The 22762-nt window shown below is 41.1% G+C and overlaps 1 protein-coding gene across 1 annotated transcript; it reads right to left on the minus strand.

Moving 5' to 3' along the window:
- Positions 1-505: 505 nt before the first annotated feature.
- On the minus strand, positions 506-22003 carry LOC142661545 (pleckstrin homology-like domain family A member 2). Its single transcript, XM_075838960.1, has 2 exons — positions 21024-22003; positions 506-1108 (listed from the first exon to the last, which is right to left on the minus strand). Exon 1 carries the CDS (start codon positions 21443-21445, stop codon positions 21038-21040), a length of 408 nt encoding a protein of 135 aa, XP_075695075.1. The 5' UTR covers positions 21446-22003; the 3' UTR covers positions 506-1108; positions 21024-21037.
- Positions 22004-22762: the final 759 nt, after the last annotated feature.

Raw genomic sequence — 22762 nt, forward strand, 5'->3', positions numbered from 1 at the left:
TATAGTTACGACACTGTCTATATCCTAACTGGCTTGAATAGTGGCTGTTATGTGTGTACATTGATGTGAGTGGTGATTTGGATCCACACGACTCTGTAACAACACTGGACAGAAAAATCGGTACTGAAAATGTCATAAGATCGCCACAGGACTGGGCCAGTACTTTCGAGTAGAGATAAATTACTGCATGCTACTGGTCTAAATGTGCCCATACACATTAGATGAGCGTTGTCCACTAACTGCATGCTCCGTGAGCAGCAAGCTCCGCTCAAGATTGTCTATCCTCCTCAGTGTTGCATTCTGCTCCTCCAGATCTCTAATGCGAGCTTCCAGGTGACCAACATGCTCACATCTGCCACAGAGATATTCACCCTGGAACTCCGGCTCCAGTCGTGCATACATATGGCAAACTGTGCACTGAATGTATGCGGAATAACTGTTGGCTGAGCAAGTGTGTATGGGCAAAAAAAACAAAAACATTTTCATTTGTATTTTGAATATTGTATTTGAAATTCACAAAAATAGCTATATTTCGCTCAACATCTTAAGAGGCCATAAAAAGGCAAAAAACTGCCACAGTAAAGTAGGTTGTCGGAGTTCCCATAACGCACCTCCACCAACTCTGCAGGAAAGTTATTAGGGTGTTGGAGCACCCATAATGCACCTCCACCAATTCTGCAGTGGAATAAGTAGGTTGTCAGAGTTCCCATATTGCACCTCCACCAGCTCTGTAATTGTTACTATTAAGGATCCCACTTTCCTCAAAAACGGCAATGGAATGAAAAAGAAAGCAACGACAAGTAAACCTGCCTCGTCTGGCCGTGATGGCTGTAAGTGTATGTTGCTTATAATTAATTTCCCACATAGTAAAAGAAAATGCTGAAGGTTTCTTAGAGAGAGTTCTGGATCTTCAAATTGTCTTCAAGGATTCATCTGTATAGTAAGTGTCGAGAGCTAAAATGCGAGACATTCTGTTGTCAGCCAGTGGGGTCAGCCGTAGCTTTAGTCTCATGTTGGCTGACCTCTTCCTAAGGACCATCCCAAAAACAAAGGGAAAAGCCAGAAGACAAATAGTCCTTTGGTCTGTATACCATCAGAAGGCAGGAACCTACAAAAGACAATAAAAGAAATGTTAATTTGTGATGTATGGCATACAGTTACAAGTATCTGGGACATACTGCCCTGCCAAACCTAATCCCCAAACATGTGAACCTAGCCTAAAACATAACTGCTGGATCAGACTACACACATTGTTTGTTTGTAGTCTGTTACCATGGAGACACATAGGTCTGAATAGGAGCTGTAGAGACAACTCAGATATATTTAATTATAACTATGTGCAAAGTTCCGTCATTTTTATTTTATTTTAGATGCAATGGAGAAATAAAAAGGGGTTGCAAAAGTGTACATACCCTTTCAGTAGAAATGTAGATGGAGTTGACCCTGTAATTAGGATTGTAACTTGGTTTTCTAAATCTGTCTATAACATTTTTTGTCTGTTCATGATTTTGGGCTAAACTGATCAGAATAATATACAGCCGTAGTCTCCAACCTACAGCTTTCCAGCATGCCTTGACAGCTGAAGGCTATCAGGGCATGCTGGGAGTTATAGTTTCACAACTGCTTGAGACCCCTGATATATACACGTAAAAATAAAATCCATTAGCAACAGCTACCCAACTTGTTGATGGTTTCCAGTTGACAACAGGAGATTTTTTTTTCACATAGTGAATACCAAACTGATTAGGTGAACAACATATGATTAAATATTTTACAATGATGTCAGATCTTGCATTCTGCTGACTATATAGCCAATGTTAATAAAATATCCAGCTTCAGTTTAAATCAACCCTTATCCTGCATATAATATTCTGTTGTTTATATAGTATATTTCACCTCGGTGTTATGGTGAATACTAGTGTACAAGGATAAAATGGGGGAAATTTATTAATATTGTCTTAAAGCTACACGGGATAAAATTAGACCAGACAGGCAGAAAATGCGCCAAATCACAGTGGCACATGCTGTATGATACATTTGGCGCATCTTGCTAAACATGTTAGACACTTTTCCTTATGTCACATGATGGTTAGCGTACGTTACACCAATATTTTGTGCCATTAAAAAAACCTGACGCATTTTATGACTCCTCTTAGCCACTCCTCTTTTTGTAGACACTTTTCCAAACTGTCCAGTAAGGTGTAAAAAAAAATTCTCAAACACATAATAAATTTGGTGCACGCCATGTACGCTAGTTTTTTTGGGCCAATTTGAGCCAGATTGCGTCCGCGTCTTGCTTTGTAAATCTTCCGCAGTGCTCTTTATATATAACCCCTTTGCTGTCATGTACATGTACGTGACACACGCAAACAAGAAGCATGGAGCGGGCTCACGGGCTAAACGTGCTCCATACTTAGCGGGTGTTGGCTGTATGTTATAACCTATTCTTCACTGGTAGATAACACCGATCCTGCCCATTTAACCACTTAGATGCTGCGGCTAATAGTGACTGCAGCATCTAAGCTAATGGAAAGAGGGGGCGGTCCCTCCGCAAGCCCATCACTCTCCCCCCTCAGATGCTACAGTGGGATGCTGATGAAGGCCCCAGGTCTGCCATCTTTCTGCTCGTATCTAGCCCAATAGAATTTGACAAAAAAACACAATATACTGCAATACTTAAGTTACAATATATTGTGCAAGTCATCCAACGATCGCTGGTTCAAGTCCCCTAAAGGAATTAATGTACAAAACAGTTAAATAAAGTTTTTTTAATGTACAAAAATAGATAATAAGGTAATAAAGATAATATTATAAGTTCTTCAAAAAACATCCCTTTTTTTATTTTACCCTTAAATTAACACCTTCCCGACATCCGCCGTATATATACGGCATTGACAGTAAGGGGTTCCCACAAAGCGCAGCACTATTACGTCGTGGTAATAGCGTGGGCTCAGAAGCTGAGCCCGCACCATCATCGCCAGGTGTCAGCTGTATGTTACAAATTGCAAACCATTCCAGCAAAATCTACGCTCCAAAAGTCAAATTCCACTCCTTTTCTTCTGAACCCTCCCATATGTCCAAACAGCCGTTTATAACCACTCGGGAGACATTGCTTTACAAAAATTTTTTCGTTATTCCTTGTAAAAAAATTAATAAAATGCTGATCTAAAACTACATCTTATTGGGAAAAAATAAAATTTTTCATTTTCACGGCTTAATTATAATTAATTCAGAAAAAAAACAAAAAAACATTTGGGGTTAAAATTCTCACTATACCCCTAGATGATTCCTGAATGGGTGCAGTTTCCCAAATGGAGTGACTTTCTACTGTGCTAGTACTACAGAGGCTCAGCAAATGCGACGTTGTTCCCAGAAACCATTCCAAAAGCTAAATGGCGCTCCTTCCCTTCTGAGCCCTACCATGTGTCCAAACAGCAGTTTATGACCGCATATGAGGTATTGCCGTACTCGGGTGAAATTGTTTTACAAATGTTAGGGTGATTTTTCTCCTTTAGTTCTTGTGGAAATTAAAAAATATTAATTAAACCTACATTTTATTGGAAAAAAATGTAGATTTTCATTTTCACTGCCTATTTCCAATAATTTCTGCAAAAAACCTGTGGGATCAAAATGCTCACCATATGCCTAGATAATTTCCTTGAGGAGTGTAGTTTCCGAAATGGGGTCACTGGTGAGGGGTTTCCAGGGTTTTGGCCCCTCAGGGGCTTTGCAAATCACACATGGCCTCTGCAATCCATTCCAGCTAAATTTGAGCTCCAAAAGTCAAATGGCACTCCTCCCCTTCTGAGCCCTGCTGTGTGTCCAAACAGCCATTTGTGACCGCATATGAGGTATTGCCGTACTCGGGTGAAATTGTTTTACAAATGTTAGGGTGATTTTTCTCCTTTAGTTCTTGTGGAAATTAAAAAATATTAATTAAACCTACATTTTATTGGAAAAAAAATGTAGATTTTCATTTTCACTGCCTATTTCCAATAATTTCTGCAAAAAACCTGTGGCATCAAAATGCTCACCATATGCCTAGATAATTTCCTTGAGGAGTGTAGTTTCCGAAATGGGGTCACTGGTGAGGGGTTTCCAGGGTTTTGGCCCCTCAGGGGCTTTGCAAATCACACATGGCCTCTGCAATCCATTCCAGCTAAATTTGAGCTCCAAAAGTCAAATGGCACTCCTCCCCTTCTGAGCCCTGCTGTGTGGAGAAATTGTTTTACAAATGTAGGGGTCCTTTTTTTTCCCCTTAATCCTTGTGGAAATGAAAAAATTCTAAGTTTTATTACGTAATTAACGTAATTAAGTTTTCTACGTAATTAATTTTTCATTTTCACAGCCTAGTTCTAATAAAATATATGAAACACCTGTGGGGTCAAAATTGAATTCCTATAAAACGCCTAAAGGGTTAAAGAGGCTCTGTCACCAGATTTTGCAACCCCTATCTGCTATTGCAGCAGATAGGCGCTGCAATGTAGATTACAGTAACGTTTTTATTTTTCAAAAACGAGCATTTTTGGCCAAGTTATGACCATTTTTGTAGTTATGCAAATGAGGCTTGCAAAAGTCCAAGTGGGTGTGTTTAAAAGTAAAAGTCCAAGTGGGCGTGTATTATGTGCGTACATCGGGGCGTTTTTAATACTTTTACTAGCTGGGCGCTCTGAAGAGAAGTATCATCCACTTCTCTTCAGAACGCCCAGCTTCTGGCAGTGCAGACACAGCCGTGTTCTCGAGAGATCACGCTGTGACGTCACTCACAGGTCCTGCATCGTGTCAGACGAGCGAGGACACCGGCACCAGAGGCTACAGTTGATTCTGCAGCAGCATCAGCGTTTGCAGGTAAGTAGCTACATCGACTTACCTGCTAACGCCGATGCTGCTGCAGAATCATCTGTAGCCTCTGGTGCCGGTGTCCTCGCTCGTCTGACACGATGCAGGACCTGTGAGTGACGTCACAGAGTGATCTCTCGAGAACACGGCTGTGTCTGCACTGTCAGAAGCTGGGCGTTCTGAAGAGAAGTGGATGATACTTCTCATCAGAGCGCCCAGCTAGTAAAAGTATTAAAAACGCCCTGATGTACGCACCTAATACACGCCCACTTGGACTTTTACTTTTAAACACACCCACTTGGACTTTTGCAAGCCTCATTTGCATAAATACGAAAATGGTCATAACTTGGCCAAAAATGCTAGTTTTTTTAAAATAAAAACGTTACTGTAATCTACATTGCAGCGCCGATCTGCTGCAATAGCAGATAGGGGTTGCAAAATCTGGTGACAGAGCCTCTTTAAGACACTTTTTAAATGGTATTTTGAAAACTTTGAGGGGTGATTTGTGGGGGTAGGCAAAGTATGGACCCATCAAAGCTACTTCACAACTGAACTGGTTTCTGAAAAAATAGTCTTTCGAAACTTTCGTGAAACTTGAGAAATGCCTGCTAAAGTTTTAAGCCTTGTAACGTCCTAGAAAAATAAAATGATGTTCAAAAAACAATGTCAATCTAAAGTAGACATATGGGAAATGTTAACTAGTTACTATTTTGTGTGGTATTACTATGTGTCTTACAAGAAGATACATTTAAATTTAGAAAAATGCTAATTTTTGAAATTTTTCGTTTCATTTTGGTGTTTTTCACAATTAAATACTGAATATATCGACCAAATTTTAACAATAACATATAGTCCAATGTGTCACGAGAAAACAATCTCAGAATCGCTTCGATAGGTAAAAGCATTCCAAAGTTATTACCACATAAATTGACACATGTCAGATTTGAAAAACAAAGCTCTGTCAGGAAGGTCAAAAGTGGCCACAGCGGGAAAGGGCTAATGTTAAAAAAATATATAATAATTAACATAATTGTTATCACTGCGTCTGTAAAATTCTGAACTATTCTAATATAACGTTATTTAACCCACACAATGAACGCTGTAAAAAAAAAAAGAAAAAAAAAGTCTGTTTCCAAGAAGTTAACCCCTTAGTGACTACCACTACGCCTTTTCACGGCGGTCACTAAGGGGCCTTAGGCTAGGCTATAGATATATGCCAGTACATTACAGTTTAAAAAAAATAATACAAATGAAAAATCCCTCTATGGAATTTAAAAAATAAGTTAAATTAATTAAAAAAAAAAATGATGTTAAATGAAGGTAGGTGTAGGTTCACCTTCGGCATAATAAAAGCTAAGCTTAAAGATGTTCGCTTAAGGCTAGGTCTACACGGTGACTTTTGGCTGCGACACAGATAATCAAAGTGAATGTGGTCGTTTTCAGTGATATTTGGCCATGTAACCTGTGTCACGCTCAAAGTCGCTGTGTAGCCCTTGCCTAGAGTTACTTCCGATGTGACCTATCAGGGCATATGTAGAGGGAGGGTCTCCTGCTTGCTCCAACACCACATTTTTCATTTTGTTTCCCTATTTTTCACCATTATCGGAGCTCCAACACTTATTTCAAATTAAGATAGCGATTCTAATTTGGATGTACAATTCTGATTTGATTTGGTACTAGCTCATACAGTGAAGGAAATAAGTATTTGATCCCTTGCTGATTTTGTAAGTTTGCACACTGTCAAAGTCATGAACAGTCTAGAATTTTTAGGCTAGGTTAATTTTACCAGTGAGAGATAGATTATATATAAAAAAAAAAACTGAAAATCACATAGTCAAAATTCTATATATTTATTTGCATTGTGCACAGAGAAATAAGTATTTGATCCCCTACCAACCATTAAGAGTTCAGCCTCCTCCAGACCAGTTACACGCTCCAAATCAACTTGGTGCCTGCATTAAAGACAGCTCTTACATGGTCACCTGTATAAAAGACTCCTGTCCACAGACTCAATTAATCAGTCTGACTCTAACCTCTACAACATGGGCAAGACCAAAGAGCTTTCTAAGGATGTCAGGGACAAGATCATAGACCTGCACAAGGCTGGAATGGGCTACAAAACCATAAGTAAGACGCTGGGTGAGAAGGAGACAACTGTTGGTGCAATAGTAAGAAAATGGAAGACATACAAAATGACTGTCAATCGACATCGATCTGGGGCTCCATGCAAAATCTCACCTCGTGGGGTATCCTTGATCCTGAGGAAGATGAGAGCTCAGCCGAAAACTACACGGGGGGAACTTGTTAATGATCTCAAGGCAGCTGGGACCACAGTCACCAAGAAAACCATTGGTAACACATTATGCCGTAATAGATTCAAATCCTGCAGTGCCCGCAAGGTCCCCCTGCTCAAGAAGGCACATGTACAGGCCCGTCTGAAGTTTGCAAATGAACATCTGGATGATTCTGAGAGTGATTGGGAGAAGGTGCTGTGGTCAGATGAGACTAAAATTGAGCTCTTTGGCATTAACTCAACTCGCCGTGTTTGTAGGAAGAGAAATGCTGCCTATGACCCAAAGAACACCGTCTCCACTGTCAAGCATGGAGGTGGAAACATTATGTTTTGGGGGTGTTTCTCTGCTAAGGGCACAGGACTACTTCACCGCATCAATGGGAGAATGGATGGAGCCATGTACCGTCACATCCTGAGTGACAACCTCCTTCCCTCCACCAGGACATTAAACATGGCTCGTGGCTGGGTCTTCCAGCACGACAATGACCCGAAACATACAGCCAAGGCAACAAAGGAGTGGCTCAAAAAGAAGCACATTAAGGTCATGGAGTGGCATAGCCAGTCTCCAGACCTTAATCCCATCGAAAACTTAAGGAGGGAGCTGAAGATCCGAGTTGCCAAGTGACAGCCTCGAAATCTTAATGATTTACAGATGATCTGCAAAGAGGAGTGGGCCAAAATTCCATCTAACATGATTGCAAACCTCATCATCAACTACAAAAAATGTCTGACTGCTGTGCTTGCCAACCAGGGTTTTGCCACCAAGTATTAAGTCTTGTTTGCCAAAGGGATCAAATACTTATTTCTCTGTGCACAATGCAAATAAATATATATAATTTTGACAATGTGATTTTCTGTTTTTTTTTAAAATATAATCTATCTCTCACTGGTAAAATTAACCTAGCCTAAAAATTCTAGACTGTTCATGTCTTTGACAGTGGGCAAACTTACAAAATCAGCAAGGGATGAAATACTTATTTCCTTCACTGTATGTCCCGACACTGGTGCAAAAGTTATACTTAGGCCGTCCACATAACCGCCAACGACTTCACTCTTACAGAAGACATATTATATAAAATCTTTATACATTATAAAATATATTCTGTTGCATGGTGAGCTAGCTATATGTAGCATGGTTACATTACTGCGCATTTAGAAGATATCATTACCCTACTGCTCCATTATCTGTTTTATTATATGGCTGGGGAAACTATAGCTGTTAAGATTTTGGGGCCCAGTTGTGATTGCTACCCTTGGAACCACATTAGTACGTATGGCTCTGGATACTACCGCCAATTGACCGCCTTTGTTCCCCTGCGTTACATAATGTAACGTAAAAAATGGGAACTTTTTTTAGTCTTACTAGGGGAATTGAACATGCAATAGTTTTAAATCGCTTGTACAATACACTGCAATACTTATGTATCTCACTGTATTGTGCTTTTAGAATTATCCTATTAGGAGTACTATCATGACAGACATAGGGTCCTTCATTAGGCCCTGGTTGCCATGACCACCCATCAGCACCCCGCGATTGTGTTGCAGAGGTGGGGGATGATGGGATGACAGAGGGGGCTCCCTCTGTCTAACGGCTTAGATGTCATGGTCGCTATTGACCACAGCATCTAAGTGGTTAAACGGCTTGGATCAGAGATAACTCAGTTAGAACAGGATGTCAGCTGTAATATACAGATATTTGTAAAAAAATATAAAAATAGGACCATCGGCGCTGCACGATGAGACAGAAGATTAAACGACTTGGATGACCATCATGGCAATATTTAATGAAGGGCTACGCGTTTCGACACCGAACTGGTGTCTTCATCAGGCCAGTACAGACTGTACAGAAATATCATACATTTATATACATACTGGGAAGCAAACAAGAACCGCCAAAAACACAGCAGGTCAAAGATCAAAGGTCAGATACATTACAAATTAAACACATGACAAAAGGGACAATAATGATAGCTAAAAATATGGTGTGATAACACCACATCAGACATAGGGTACATATGTTAATAAATGATCACTAGAACATTAAAAACATTGGCCGAAAGGACCAATGTTTTTAATGTTCTAGTGATCATTTATTAACATATGTACCCTATGTCTGATGTGGTGTTATCACACCATATTTTTAGCTATCATTATTGTCCCTTTTGTCATGTGTTTAATTTGTAATGTATCTGACCTTTGATCTTTGACCTGCTGTGTTTTTGGCGGTTCTTGTTTGCTTCCCAGTATGTATATAAATGTATGATATTTCTGTACAGTCTGTACTGGCCTGATAAAGACACCAGTTCGGTGTCGAAACGCGTAGCCCTTCATTAAATATTGCCATGATGGTCATCCAAGTCGTTTAATCTTCTGTCTCATCGTGCAGCGCCGATGGTCCTATTTTTATATTTTTTTACAAATATTTTCGGGACAACAAACCCCATTTGTTGTGATTTGGACTTGGCAGCAGCAGTTTCATTACTACCACTACCTTTGTGTTCTTGGGCCAGGTGAGCGTTTTCGTAAACAAGTTTGCTCCTCTGCCCTATCCTGCTTTTACTTTGCACTATGTGGCGCCGTGTCTCCTTTTATTTCCAATTTTAGTTTAGTAATATACAGATGACACCCATTGCTTATGGAGCGGGCTTAGCTCCTGAGCCCGCTCCATACTTTCCCCCTTCCGAGTGTGATGTACATGTACGTCAAATGTCAGGAAGGGGTTCTCCACCTTAGACAATCCCTTTCTGTTTGAATAAGGTCCCCGAGCAATCACAGGGTGTCCTGCTGCAGGGACACCCAGCAATCAGTTGTCCCTGAGTTAGTGGGTGGAGCCTAACTGCCATCATGTCTTCTATACACTGCACACAGAGCAGAGCACATCCTGCTATCCTATCTCTATCTATTTTATTTATTTGTATATATATATATATATATATATATGTATATATATACTGCAGCACCTCTGTTTCTCTCTCTTACTCTGCTGCTTCCCCCCCTCTCTCTCCATAGACTTCTATGGGCAGCTGTTCCTTCCGTGCGCTGAGGAGGCGGATAAAGTACTAAATTCAGAGTGAGTGAACAGTTCGGAGGAGAAGGGGTGAAATGAGCCTGATAGGTAGAGCAAGATGCAATTTTCTCTAGAAACATACTTGACAAAGTTTTATATATTCGCTTGTACTATTGATTTATGCAAAATTTGTTAAAAGTTAGTGACCATTTCATTTTCCTCCAGCGCCACCACAGGGGAAATGAAGCATTACACAGTTCCCATTGAAATCAATGGACGGTCTGTGTAATGCATGAACAGGCCGGATCCTCCAGAGTGAGTGCTGCTCTTCGTAGCCATTTTCTACTCTGGGTAATTGAAAATGATTTTTCCAAACCAGACAATCCCTTTAATACTTTTTAACCAGTGGATTTCCCTTAAACAGTCAGTAATTACAGCTGTGATACTTGACGACATCTGAGATGTGGGTTTGTAATTCAGCGTCCTGGCTTCACTCAGTATCTGCTCTTCCTCACTTTGTTTGATCGGAGCCAGAGCTATTATCTTGGGTTTATATATAAACACTCCAGAGCCCATTGAATGCATCTGTAACTTATACCCGTCTTGTCTAGGCAGAATTTTTTTTTATTGAGGCTTGCTCGGAACGTATTACATCTGGATTACTGTTAACAATGTGAAATCTCGGATCTCTAAACAAGCTGCCAACATCAAGGCTCATGGATCATTAATCCCATGGTGCCCATATTGCAAGTCTAATACCTACCATTACCCAGATACAACACAGTGGGTGTCATTTATCAGCCAGTAAGAATACAGGGGTGTAATTTGTAGACGAATTATGTCATCATCATTAGGGCAGACACTTTTATAGCATTGGTGCGTATTATTAGAAAATGGCGCACATAGGTGTACCACATAGATATGATACATAATCGCACCAAGTAGTCCAGGGTAAGCGGGTGCTACTCTTTGCAGCGGGTCTCCGCTGTTATCGAGCAGGGAGCCCCCTCTGACGTTCCATATGCCCTAATGGGATATATGACCAGTGGTTGTCTGGTTGGGTTCTCCAATTTCAAGGTCCAAACGCAACATATTTGGCAACTTCTAGAAGAATTGCTTGTGCTTGACCTAACAAGTTTAATTGTTGTGGGGAATATCATGTAGTTAGTATATCAGGGAACTGCAGACTTCTGTGACCATTTGATAATCCAGAACATTTAGTAATCTGGAACCTATCATGCCTTAATAATGACGTATTAAAAAATCTTTATCGTTTTGGATTAAAAATAGTGAAAAATAATTGTGCATACTAAAGATAACAACATATACACTATGACCTTGATATTTGTCAAAGTACTCTGGGATTACATTTTCTAGTAGCCGCTCATTGGCACGTCACCTTCTTCACTCCCCAAATCTCATTCCTTTTGGGCTGGTCCTCTTTAGAGAAATCAAGCAAAAAACTTACATGGATCCCGAATATGGTGGCATGCGAATGTGTAACCTGAAGCTCCTGGGACAAAATCTATTACCTACCTCCGTATGTGGCAGATGAGCATTTGGGCCTACACCAGAACCCGGGTTCTACTGCTACCTCTGCACCTTTAATAGTTACACCTCTGTCGCCATTTATCTCAATTGGGTAATAAGTCCGCATGACCGCACATGCTATATTTCTGATATACAGCACCCTGTTCCGTTTTGGGCACCATATTGCAGAACAAAATCCTAAAACTGCTTCTATGGAAAATACCACAGAAAAATTGACCCTAATAATTAATTGCCATCCTAATTAATTAATATTTTATCCCTGATTCATTATCATATTATTTGTTTACCTCAGTTGCCTTTCACCCACTACATGGGATTCATTATCGAGTGATGCTGGAAATGCTACATTGTGGCTTTACCACTTGGAAAACACATCCCGCAGCTATTAAGTGGCTGTCACCAGTCAACTGTACACGGGATTATATTCCCTCAACAATGGACGAAAAGAGTAAATGTGTTGGAAACATTTAAGCACAATAATTGCATCTGTTCTGGGTGTGCTGGCACCGGAGCGCAGCATGTCCAGGCTTGTCCTGCCTTTGGGCCAAAAGCCTCTTCTTAACTAGCGAGGAAATCTGCAACTGCTGACTAAGCAACATTCCTGAGTAGATGCTTCTGTATCCATGTCAATTCCAAGGCAGGTTGCTATGCTCCACCTGAGACAGACATTAGTATTTTGCAGATATTTTCCCACAATAAACATTGAATCCATATTGATTAAGGCCCTTGTACACGTATCGTAATGATTATCGCCCTGTCTAAGGCCTCATGCACACATCCGTTGGCCGTTGTACGGCTGCTAATGACGGATCCGTGAAACACGGACCGCACAGGGATGGCTTCCGTGTGCAGTTTGTTGTTTCACGGACCAAATGAATGAAAAGGCCGAGACTGTTCTGTCAAAAGTGGACAGGAGTAGGACCTGTCCTATTTTGGACGGAAAGGCCGCACTGTTCCGTTAAAACAACGGAAGTGTGCATGGCCCCATTGAAATGAATGTGTCAGGGTGCTATACGTTAAGGAAACGGATAGCACCCTGAAGAAAAAAACTGAAGTGGGCATGAGGCCTAAGTCATATCATGATATGACCGCAACGTGTGAACAAACTCTAATGGCATGAAATGGTCAAAGGTGGAGCTTTGGTGGCACCTGCAAGACATTGTTAAATTACGGCATTGCACGCCTGTTCTCTCGACTTAAAGGGTAACTAAACGTTCAACAAACTTCTGACATGTCATAGTGACGTGTGAGAAGTTTTGATTGGTGGGGGTCCGAGCAGTGAGACCCCCAGCAATTGCTAAAACAAAGCAGCAGAAGCACTCGTGTGAGCGCTGAGCTGCTTCGTTTCTGTTCGGCTTTTTCCGGAAATAAGATGTAGCGGTGTACGGACTTAATTTAAAGTCTATGAGCCCGTACACCTCTACATCGATTTCCGGAAAAAGCTGAACAGAAACGAAGCAGCTCAGCGCTCAAATGAGCACTTCAGCCATTTCGTTTTAGGGATTGGTGAGGGTCTCAGTGCTCGGACCCCACCAATCAAAACTTCTGACATGTCACTATGACATGTCAGAAGTTTGTTGAATGTTTCGTTACCGGCAATGTTTCCCCATGAGGAAAAAAGTCGCAGGCAACTTGAAAAGTTGTTCGTTTTCAGATTGTAGTGCAACTTTTTTATATAGGGAAACATTGAGGTCAGGCGAGTTGCAGTAATGTCGGGCAGCCATGGAGCTATAGCTTATTTAATAAAACCATAGTTTATAGTTGTTTAAAATTGATCATGCATTTCCCATACACATGCTGCATTATTTAAATGTGCGGTCGCAAAGGTTTTTCCCCTTGGACAATTTTTTTTTTCTTTACCAAACAGCGCCATTCCCAACCTATGGATGCGCTAGGATTTCAACACAGTTCCATTCAACTGACGCTGTATCTGATTGGGAGATTCCACAAATGCTGAGCAGTAAGGGTATGTTCACACGCAGTGTTTTCAGGCGTTTTTCAGGGCGTAAACGCCTCGAAAAACGCCTGAAAAAACGGAAGCTGAACGCTTCCAAACATCTGCCCATTGATTTCAATGGGAAAAACGGCGTTTCCTTCCGACGGGGCGTTTTTTACGCGGCTGTTTGAAAAAACTACGCATAAAAATCGCCTCGTAAAAAGAAGTACATGTCACTTCTTGAGTCGTTTTTGGAGCCGTTTTTCATTGACTCTATAGAAAAACAGCTCCAAAAACAGCCGTGAAAAACGCGAGTTTGATTAAAAAACGGCTGAAAATCAGGAGCGGTTTTCCCTTGAAAACAGCTCCGTATTTTCAGCCGTATTTTGTTAACCGTGTGAACATACCCTTACACTTGCGGCCCAACTATGCTGACATAAACCATAAAGCATATCTTGGGCTGTGTCTTTATGGCGGAACAGCTGGTGATTTAGTGCACATTTATGGCACCGTCATAAAGTGAATACATTGTGTTTTAGAAGCAGGTGTTATGCGGGGGAGGAGAAGATGAAGACCAGAGACGACTCTCACTCACCATCTGTGTCCCTGAAAGGTGCAGGGAGCATTCTGTTGCTATGGAGATAGAGTATTGCCCCGTCATTAATCCCGGGAAGGCATTGTTCCTCTTTCGACTTATCTAGAAACTTTACATGTCACATTTATTGGGACTATTCAGGTGAATTGGGTAGCTAAAGGATGATTTAACAGGAAATAATTGTACTATTCACATACAATTTATGTTTAATATATTGATGCCCACAATTATATTCAGAAGAGATTTTCTACCTTAATTACTATTAGACAAATCTGGACAATAGTGCAGTCTGAGATGGAGATTGGCATGGCTTCACTGCTGCCGAGCTGATGTTCCTCTTCGCTTTTGTCAGTCCAGTGCCAGTTCAGTCTAGCTTTACGCTGGACAGCTGAGCCATTTAAGACAGACTGGTTGCTATGGATACACTGGTGTTGTAAGCCAAAACATTCCTAGCAACCAGTCCGTCTCAGTTTACTTTGGTCTTCAACTCAAGTGTAAAATGACATTGAGCTAAGGGTTCAGAAATGCCAAGATGGCAAGTTGTAGTCTCATACTGCGATATTAGTTAAGAGTTTTATAAACAAAAAAGTCATTTTGGTGAAGAACTTTAAATCTGAAATAAAATTATTTAATCTATGGCCAGCTAAAAAAGTTTTTTTGTTGTTTTTTTTTTTAGGATCCACATCTTTCTCATAAAAATATAAAGAAATACTTATCCTACGTTCTGGTGTTGGAGAGTAGTGGCCATATTTTTCTTTCTTTAACTTCCTTATGGGTGTTAAGAGGATTTTCGAGACTTTAACATTGTTGGTCTACCTGTAGGGTAAATCATGAATGTTTGATTGGTGAGAGTCTGACCTCCGGGAGTGGGGACTCCACTGATCAGCAGAATGAAGGGGTTGCGGCGCTCCTTGTGATAGGCCATTAATGTTTGATCAGTGGGGGTCTAATAGCCGCTTGTACGGACCACCTGCTGTGCCTATATGTGGGATCGGCTGCATAACTAGACCGCGGCCCCATCCTTTTTCTGATCCGAGTAGGTCCTGGAGTTTTGACCCGCCCTGATCAAACATTGATAGCCCATCCTAAGAATAAGCCATCAATGTTAAAATCCCACAGAAAACATTAAACGAAAGGACTCTCCGCAGGTATTGCAACGATACCTGCAAAATAGGAGGAAATATGAAGGAAATGCTGGTCCCTTCGATCAAAGGAAAGGGAGGTATGGAGGTAGCATGAACCTGCATCAGGCGGGGGTTCTGTTTTTATTGAATGCTATGGGGTGCCCACTCTTCCCCTGCTCACAATGGTTGCTCTGTATTGACCCTCTAAGGCCTCATGCACACGGCCGCGCCTATAATCACGGTCCGCAATTGCGGGCACAGCCGGCCACCGACGGCCACGGGCTGCATTTTCGTGACGTGCTCCCATACAAAGTATGGGAGCACGGCCCGTAAAAACCGAAAAGTAGGACATGCTTCATAATTCACGGCACGGTTCTACGGCACGGACACCTATCCGTAGCTTTACATAAAGGTGTCCACGGCCAATAGAACAGGGTGGGTCCGTAATTGCGGACTGTATTGCGGTCCTCAATGACAGAGTTTTTTTTACGGTCGTGTGCATGGGGCCTAAAGGTTCTCCACTGATGAGGTCTGAAGCAGTTAGATACAATTGACTGTATGGTTGTATGTATCTGGGTGTATCTGTGCAATTATACCCGTGGTATGGATGGATGTATAATTTGCCAAAATTGACAAAGAAGGAGTATGAGATATTGTGAGTCATAGCTATTTTTCAGAATTGATGTGAGAACACAGCGCCCGTATTTTATGACGGCTATTACTGTATTTTATAATTAGTGAAAGGCTTTCTTCCCGCTTTACAGCACTTCTCACCCTAATCTTAATGGTTCACTTCTAAGTATTTTACTCAGAAATTAAGACGTCCCCGCAGAAGCGATTCTCCATTAAGGAATAATAAACCTTTTACTCAGACTGCAGGTTTACAGCGCCGCACAATAAAAACCCCATGACGTACAAATTAAAAGCATTATAGTGTATCTACAAATTGATTTTAAAGATCAAGTATTTAAGTCAGTCAAGGTGCTTGCATCAATTAGCTGTGTTTTTGTGGCCTTTGGCATAAAATGGGCAATTACTTCCACTGGGCACGTTTCATAGTCCATGTTAAAGATACAGTATTGTAATTTTATTGCTATTTAGGTAACAAAAAAACATGGCATTCCGGCATCAAGTCTACAACCCTGCAAGAAAACTTGTAGGCATAAAATAAAAACATCACATTACTGTGAGATACCGGGGTTCATGAGGCCTATATGAGGCCCATACCAAGAACGGGCAACACGTTACTTTTGAATGAGTGCCTCAATCCTCAGAGTATGCTCATCCGATATACCATGAAAGGCTATCTCAACCTTTGGTTATTGGTAAAATAAAAAATTTAGCAACTTTGTAAATAGTCTAGATTATAAATATACCGTTTTTTTGTATACAGTTCCTATAACATGACTGTGGGATTAGACTACTCTCAGGTCTGTATGTAGACTATAACCAATATTCTGATTTAAAAAAAAATCCATTTGTGCCACTGCAGGCATTCTAAAATCATTCGGGCCACTTGAATAACATACGATCGGACCAGTTTAGATATGTAAATATCGGTCCATCAGTAATCTGAAGGTTGGTACATATTATATTGGGTTCCAAACGGCACTAGGACTGATCACGCGGGGGACTTACAGGCCAGATAGTGCTCCATGACCACAAAGTTAGGCTGGGTTCACACCTGCATCCGTGATTCCGTTGTTCTGCACCGTCAGAGGAGCAGAACAACGAAAATACCAGAAGCTTCAGTTTCGTTGTACGGCGGACACCACCGGCAGCCGACAGGACCCATTGACTTTAATAGGTTTCCGTCGGGGTGTCCGTGGTTTGTTTGCGCTATTGTTTCTGGTATTTTCGGCTGGATCTGCGATGCAGATCCCTAATGGAGCCTCTAATGCCGATGAGGTCTTACTATGGACAACATGGACACTTTTTCTATGATACATGAGGCCTGGTGTGTATGAGATCCAAAAAAAAAACTATGATATGAATATTTTAGATTAAAAAAATGTAGAGACCTGCAGAATACTCGGGTGGTTCATGGTTAGATGTGACCTGTCATTTTGAAATTTCATCCCTTGTTACTTCAAGTAGTTAAATTTGTCCACATTTTCCAACTTTTACCAATCAACTGTTCACACAGCGTCATATATATGGTTGTGGTACGATATATAAACGATAAAATTCTACTTAGGGTATGTTCACACGCTTAATAAAAAATGGCTGAAAATACAGAGCTGTTTTCAAGGGAAAGCAGCCCCTGATTTTCAGCCGTTTTTTAAGCAAACTAGCGTTTTTTGCGCCATTTTTTACGGATGTTTTTGGATCTGTTTTTCTTTAGTGTCAATGAAAAACGGCTCCAAAAAATGAGGCTTAAAAAAATGCCCTGTCGGAACAGAATGCCGTATTTCCCATTGAAATCAATGGGCAGATGTTTGTAGGGGTTCTGCTTCTGATTTTTCAGCCATTTTTCGGGAAGTTTACGGCCGAAAAACGTCCGAAAATAAGCCGTGTGAAAATACCTCATGCACACTTCCATCGGCCGTTGTATTGCCGTTAATGACGGTTCCGTCAAACACGGGCCACACACGGATGGCTTCCTTGTGCAGTCTGTTGTTTGACGGACCAAATTCAATGCAGAGGCCGAGGCTGTTCCGTCAAAAATGGGCAGGAGTAGGACCTGCACTACTTTTGATGGAACGGCCGCACGGTTCCGTTAAAACAACGGAAGTGTGCATGGCCAAATTGAAATGAATGTGTCAGGGTGCTATCCGTTGAAAAAATGGAAAGCACCCTGATGAAAAAAACTGAAGTGGGCATGAGGCCTTAGACTACGAATTAGATCTGTAAATCTAAATTTCAGCAATCGATATTGTTGCCATCTTCAACTGCTGCCACCCTTCATATTACAGCCGCATTGGATCAGACTCATTTTGTGACTCTGCTTTCTTCCATAAACAGCGCCCCTCTTGTCCATGAACTGTATGCGGTATTACAGTTCAGCCATATTCAAATAAAATGGAGCTCAGTTGTAATGCCGCAACAGCCCATGGACAAGAGTGCCGTTGTTTCTGGAAGAAAGCAGCCATGTTTCTAGCTATATAGTAGAGTAAAAGTTGTTAAATGCCAAAAACTAAAAATAACAAATTCGAAAACACAGTTAATTTGAAATCAATGACTAAGTGCCTTAAGACTTTGCTTGTAGAGAATGGCATTATAGCATGAAACAATACCCAGAAGCCACTCGTTTTAGTCACCTTGGCAACCAAGGTTGACAGAATTTGAGAAAAACCTTGAAAAAAGAAAAAAAACAACAAAGGAGATGAAACGCGTTGCAGGTTTTCAAGCCTTATGATGAGAAACACACTGGAACGCTGGTGTAGTCGTATGATCCGGTTTGGCCTGACTTTCTGTTCCCAATCAATTATGTAAAATTAATCTCTGAAGCTTCTACTGTAATTGGGACATCGCATGTGAGGTGGAAAATGATTCAAAGGCAATGAAAGGAAGATGCTGGCCTTCAGCTGACTGAGCATATTAATCCCACACAACAAAGCCTTACATTGCTAAACCCTCTGACAGGGATAAAACGCACGAGGGATTAAAACATATTACTGGGTTTCTCAAGCTAAGAACTCAATTGCAGGTACTTCAACATAATAACCTTGTACTCTCACATAACTCGACTTTCGTTTTATTATGTCTGACATGGTAACGTCGCATCGATGGTACAACTTTTTTTTTTATGTATTTTTTGCTGATTAGTCTTTGGGGCAGAAGAGTTTACAATCTAATTTCTGCATACACTTGGGCTAGTCCAAATGGAAGAGAGTAGCCCAATCAACAGGTCTTTGGACTGTGTGAATTAACCAAAGGGTCCATAACAAGCCTCCAAAAATACAAACTTAAAAATGTAATGCAAATTTTCGTGGTTGCTTTTGTTGTTGTTATTTTTGTTGTTGACCTTCTGGTCATAGTGATGGCATATTAAAAACCACTGATACCATACGATCCATTATATTAAAGCCTAAGGCCTTATTCACATGAACGAGTTATGCATCTGTGTGACGGCCGTTAAAACAACGGCCGTCACACGGACCTATGTAATGCAATGGGGTCTTTCACACGGCCATTTTTTCAGTGGACAGTGTGAAGGGTCCTATAACATGTCCTATTTTTTCACGCTTCACGCATTCCTCCATAGACTCTAGTCTATGGGGGATGCGTGATAACGCAACCCGCAGCATACAGCACGGATGCCCTTCGGACGTGAAAAACTGCAGTTTTTCACGTCCGAGATGCGCAACGCTCGTGTGAATCTAGCCTAACTGTACTTAAAACCTAGAACTTACAACATGATTACAGGTAACTCCACTTGTGGCACTTAAAGGAATTGTCCATTATTATTTTTTTGTATAATTAAAAGTTAAACAATTTTCTAAGGTACTTTCTGTATTAATTCCTCACAAATCTCAATATCTCTGCTTGTTGTTATTCAGTAGGAAGATTCATTATTTACTTCCTTCCAGTGGATAAAATTCTGTCTATGGTCATGTGATGGACACACAGGTACATGACTCGTTACTGTATGTGTATCAGAGCTCTGTCTTCTAACAACCCCAGCACCTGTGTCCATCACATGACCCTGTAACGAGCCGTGCATCTGTGTGTCTATCACATGACCCAGTAACGAGCCGTGCACCTGTGTGTCCATCACATGACCCAGTAACGAGCTGTGCACCTGTCTGTCCATCACATGACCATGTAACTAGCCATATACCTGTGTGTCCATCACATGACCATCGACAAAATTGTATCCACTGGAAGTACACAATGAATGTTTCTACTTAATAACAACAAGCAGAGATCTTGAAAACCCTGAGGAATAAATACTAAGACTATATTGGAAAATTGTATAACTTTTAATTATACAAAAAAATAACATTTATTAGCTTAAACCGGACAATTCCTGAAATAACAATCCAGGTAGCTGAGATATGGGGAGCTCTATGGTAAGATCCTCACACTTAAGAGCTATTGGCCACTGGTGGTCACCGGTAAAATTTATCTAATGAGTAATAGTAAAAATAGTGGCTATGTGGGGTCAAAAAAGCCATATTAACCTTGCAGAACTAATATTTGCGACCATAAGCTCTTTAAAGTGAGGTCTATGCCAAACAGCTCCCTATATCTCAGCTTACCAAGTCGAGTCACATCATCATTTTCAATGTTGAGTTGATACAATACAAAGAATGAATTACATTTGCATTACATTGCTACAATTATATATTTTAATGACAACAATCAGGTAAAGTGAAAGTTCACGATGACCACACTCACATCGCGTGTTGGCACGTGCCAATACTCTTTCAAATAGGTGCATGTAGGTCATTAATGACCAGAAGCAGATGAGCGAATCCCCTGGATCCAGTGTAAGGTCCTTCCCTAAGTAAACCATATTTGGTTTAATGGTCTCAATGATCTGGACCAAATCGGGCACAAGAAGAATGTAGTTACTTTTTGCTTACAGTCCTAAATCTAGTACTATTGGCAGTCAAAAAGTTCTACAGTAATCAACACAACAAACCTAGTTCCTTAGAATATTTTCTTTTATGTAGCGATCTTTAGCATAAAGTCACAGAGAAAGTTCAAAATAATTTTTCCGGATCTCTTACCACATATGGAACAATCATGGTCCCCAGCTTCTTAATCGGTCCCCGGAATCCCGGGCCTGATGTTCTTTGCGTGCTCTTAGTTCTTCCACGGCTCTTGTATTTTGGAAGCCCACCAAGGCCAGTGTGATTTCTGCGTTCCATCGGCTACGTTCCCGGCAGCGAAAGTCTATCTCCTGTCCTTCCATGGTGACCAAGGTAAAGTATACACGTTCCCCTTTTCGTTCCACGCATTCTAACTTGGCCAAAGAATCGAATCGTAGAATTTTGGCCTTGCCTTTCTTTCGAGAGTCTGTGTACAAATGTAAACCATCAGCAGTCAGGACACATCTTCGCTTCTTCCATAGTTGGAGGAAGCTGTCGCTCCTCTTTTCCAGGTCTCCTTCCTTAATAGCTACAGGAGATGCCATGATGGACTGATTCATTAGCCACTAATTTTGAGAGGTCCTTCTTGACGTTCTTCCAAACTCTGGTGAACTTCAGGATTCTTTGGACCAGTTTTAGGCCTTCAAAAGGATATATTTCTCAGCCATACTTTAGCTATTTATGATTTTATCTACTAAAGAACTGGAAGACTCTTTTCGAGAGGACTTCTTCCTCAATGAGGAACTTCTTTAGGGCATGACAGTTGATTGGTGCAGACTTTCGTAGAAATGAACCTTCTTCGCCTATTAACAGGGTGGTAGCAGTAGATGGACTATGAAGTCTTCCAATGACAATATCATGGGGGCAGGAGCAACGTGCCAACTCGGAACTGCAGGGAATGTAATATCCAGCTCTTCTGTAGGTGATTAGAGCAGTGCAAACTAAGGAACTGTTTGCAGAGGGAGACAGCTTTGTGCTTGTAGGATGGATCTCTCCTCCTCATTCATGCCCCAGGCTTCTGGGTGGGACCGAATGCTCCATAGGTAGACGCTGTAAGTTCTTCCTAGTCACTCACACAAATGCAGCTGCAAGGAACACTGCCCAGCCTAATAGGATGACTGTAGTTATTCACTGACTGTGAGATGTAGCTGGCTCCTCCTCGTTGGAAGGCGGCTAAACACACTGCAGAAAAAATACAGAGTGGATTAACTCTATTACGTCCTATTGACTCGCACAAGATAGTGAAATAGGTCAATGTTCAATCAACTCTAAGTGGCGGGGATAGCAGTGATATAGAAACGGACTAATGGCGTCTAATGGGTTTAGATTCTTTGTAATGACTTTGTGCGTCAGGATTACTTTGAGTAGATAGATTTATAATCATGCGACTCCAAAAGTTTATTGGAGTTCTTGTAAAATGATACAATCATCTCTGGTAATATTGTTGCGATCACCGATTTTTTTTAAAGGGAACATATCATGTAAATGTGGACTGTAGTCCGAATTACACGCTTCAAATTAAGTTCTATTACACCGGCCAATTTTGGCCGGTGCAACGAGCGCCGATCAACGAGACATCTCGTTGATCGGCGCTCATTTGCTCCTGTCACTAGAAGCTAGTATGGGGACGAGCGGTCGTTACTCCGATCGCTCCTTCCCATACATTATTATCATGTCGGCAGTGCGTCTCCCTGTTTACATAACGATAATAATATTTAATTTATTTAAAACTATACGATCAGCAGATGAACGATCGTTTGCTCCTTCATCTGCTGATCGCTGCTCTGTTTACACAGGGCAATTATCGGCAACTAGCGTTTTATTAATGCCTGTTTGCTCGCTAAAGGGCCTTCACATCCAGGCAAAACCGATAGCCT

This window comes from Rhinoderma darwinii, chromosome 10 (assembly GCF_050947455.1).
Source record: "Rhinoderma darwinii isolate aRhiDar2 chromosome 10, aRhiDar2.hap1, whole genome shotgun sequence".
Classification (NCBI taxonomy): Eukaryota; Metazoa; Chordata; class Amphibia; order Anura; family Rhinodermatidae; genus Rhinoderma; species Rhinoderma darwinii.

Bases quoted from the DNA above. Each gene is read 5' to 3' on its own strand.
- LOC142661545 (XM_075838960.1), bottom strand. From the start codon at position 21,445: ATGAATCAGTCCATCATGGCATCTCCTGTAGCTATTAAGGAAGGAGAC.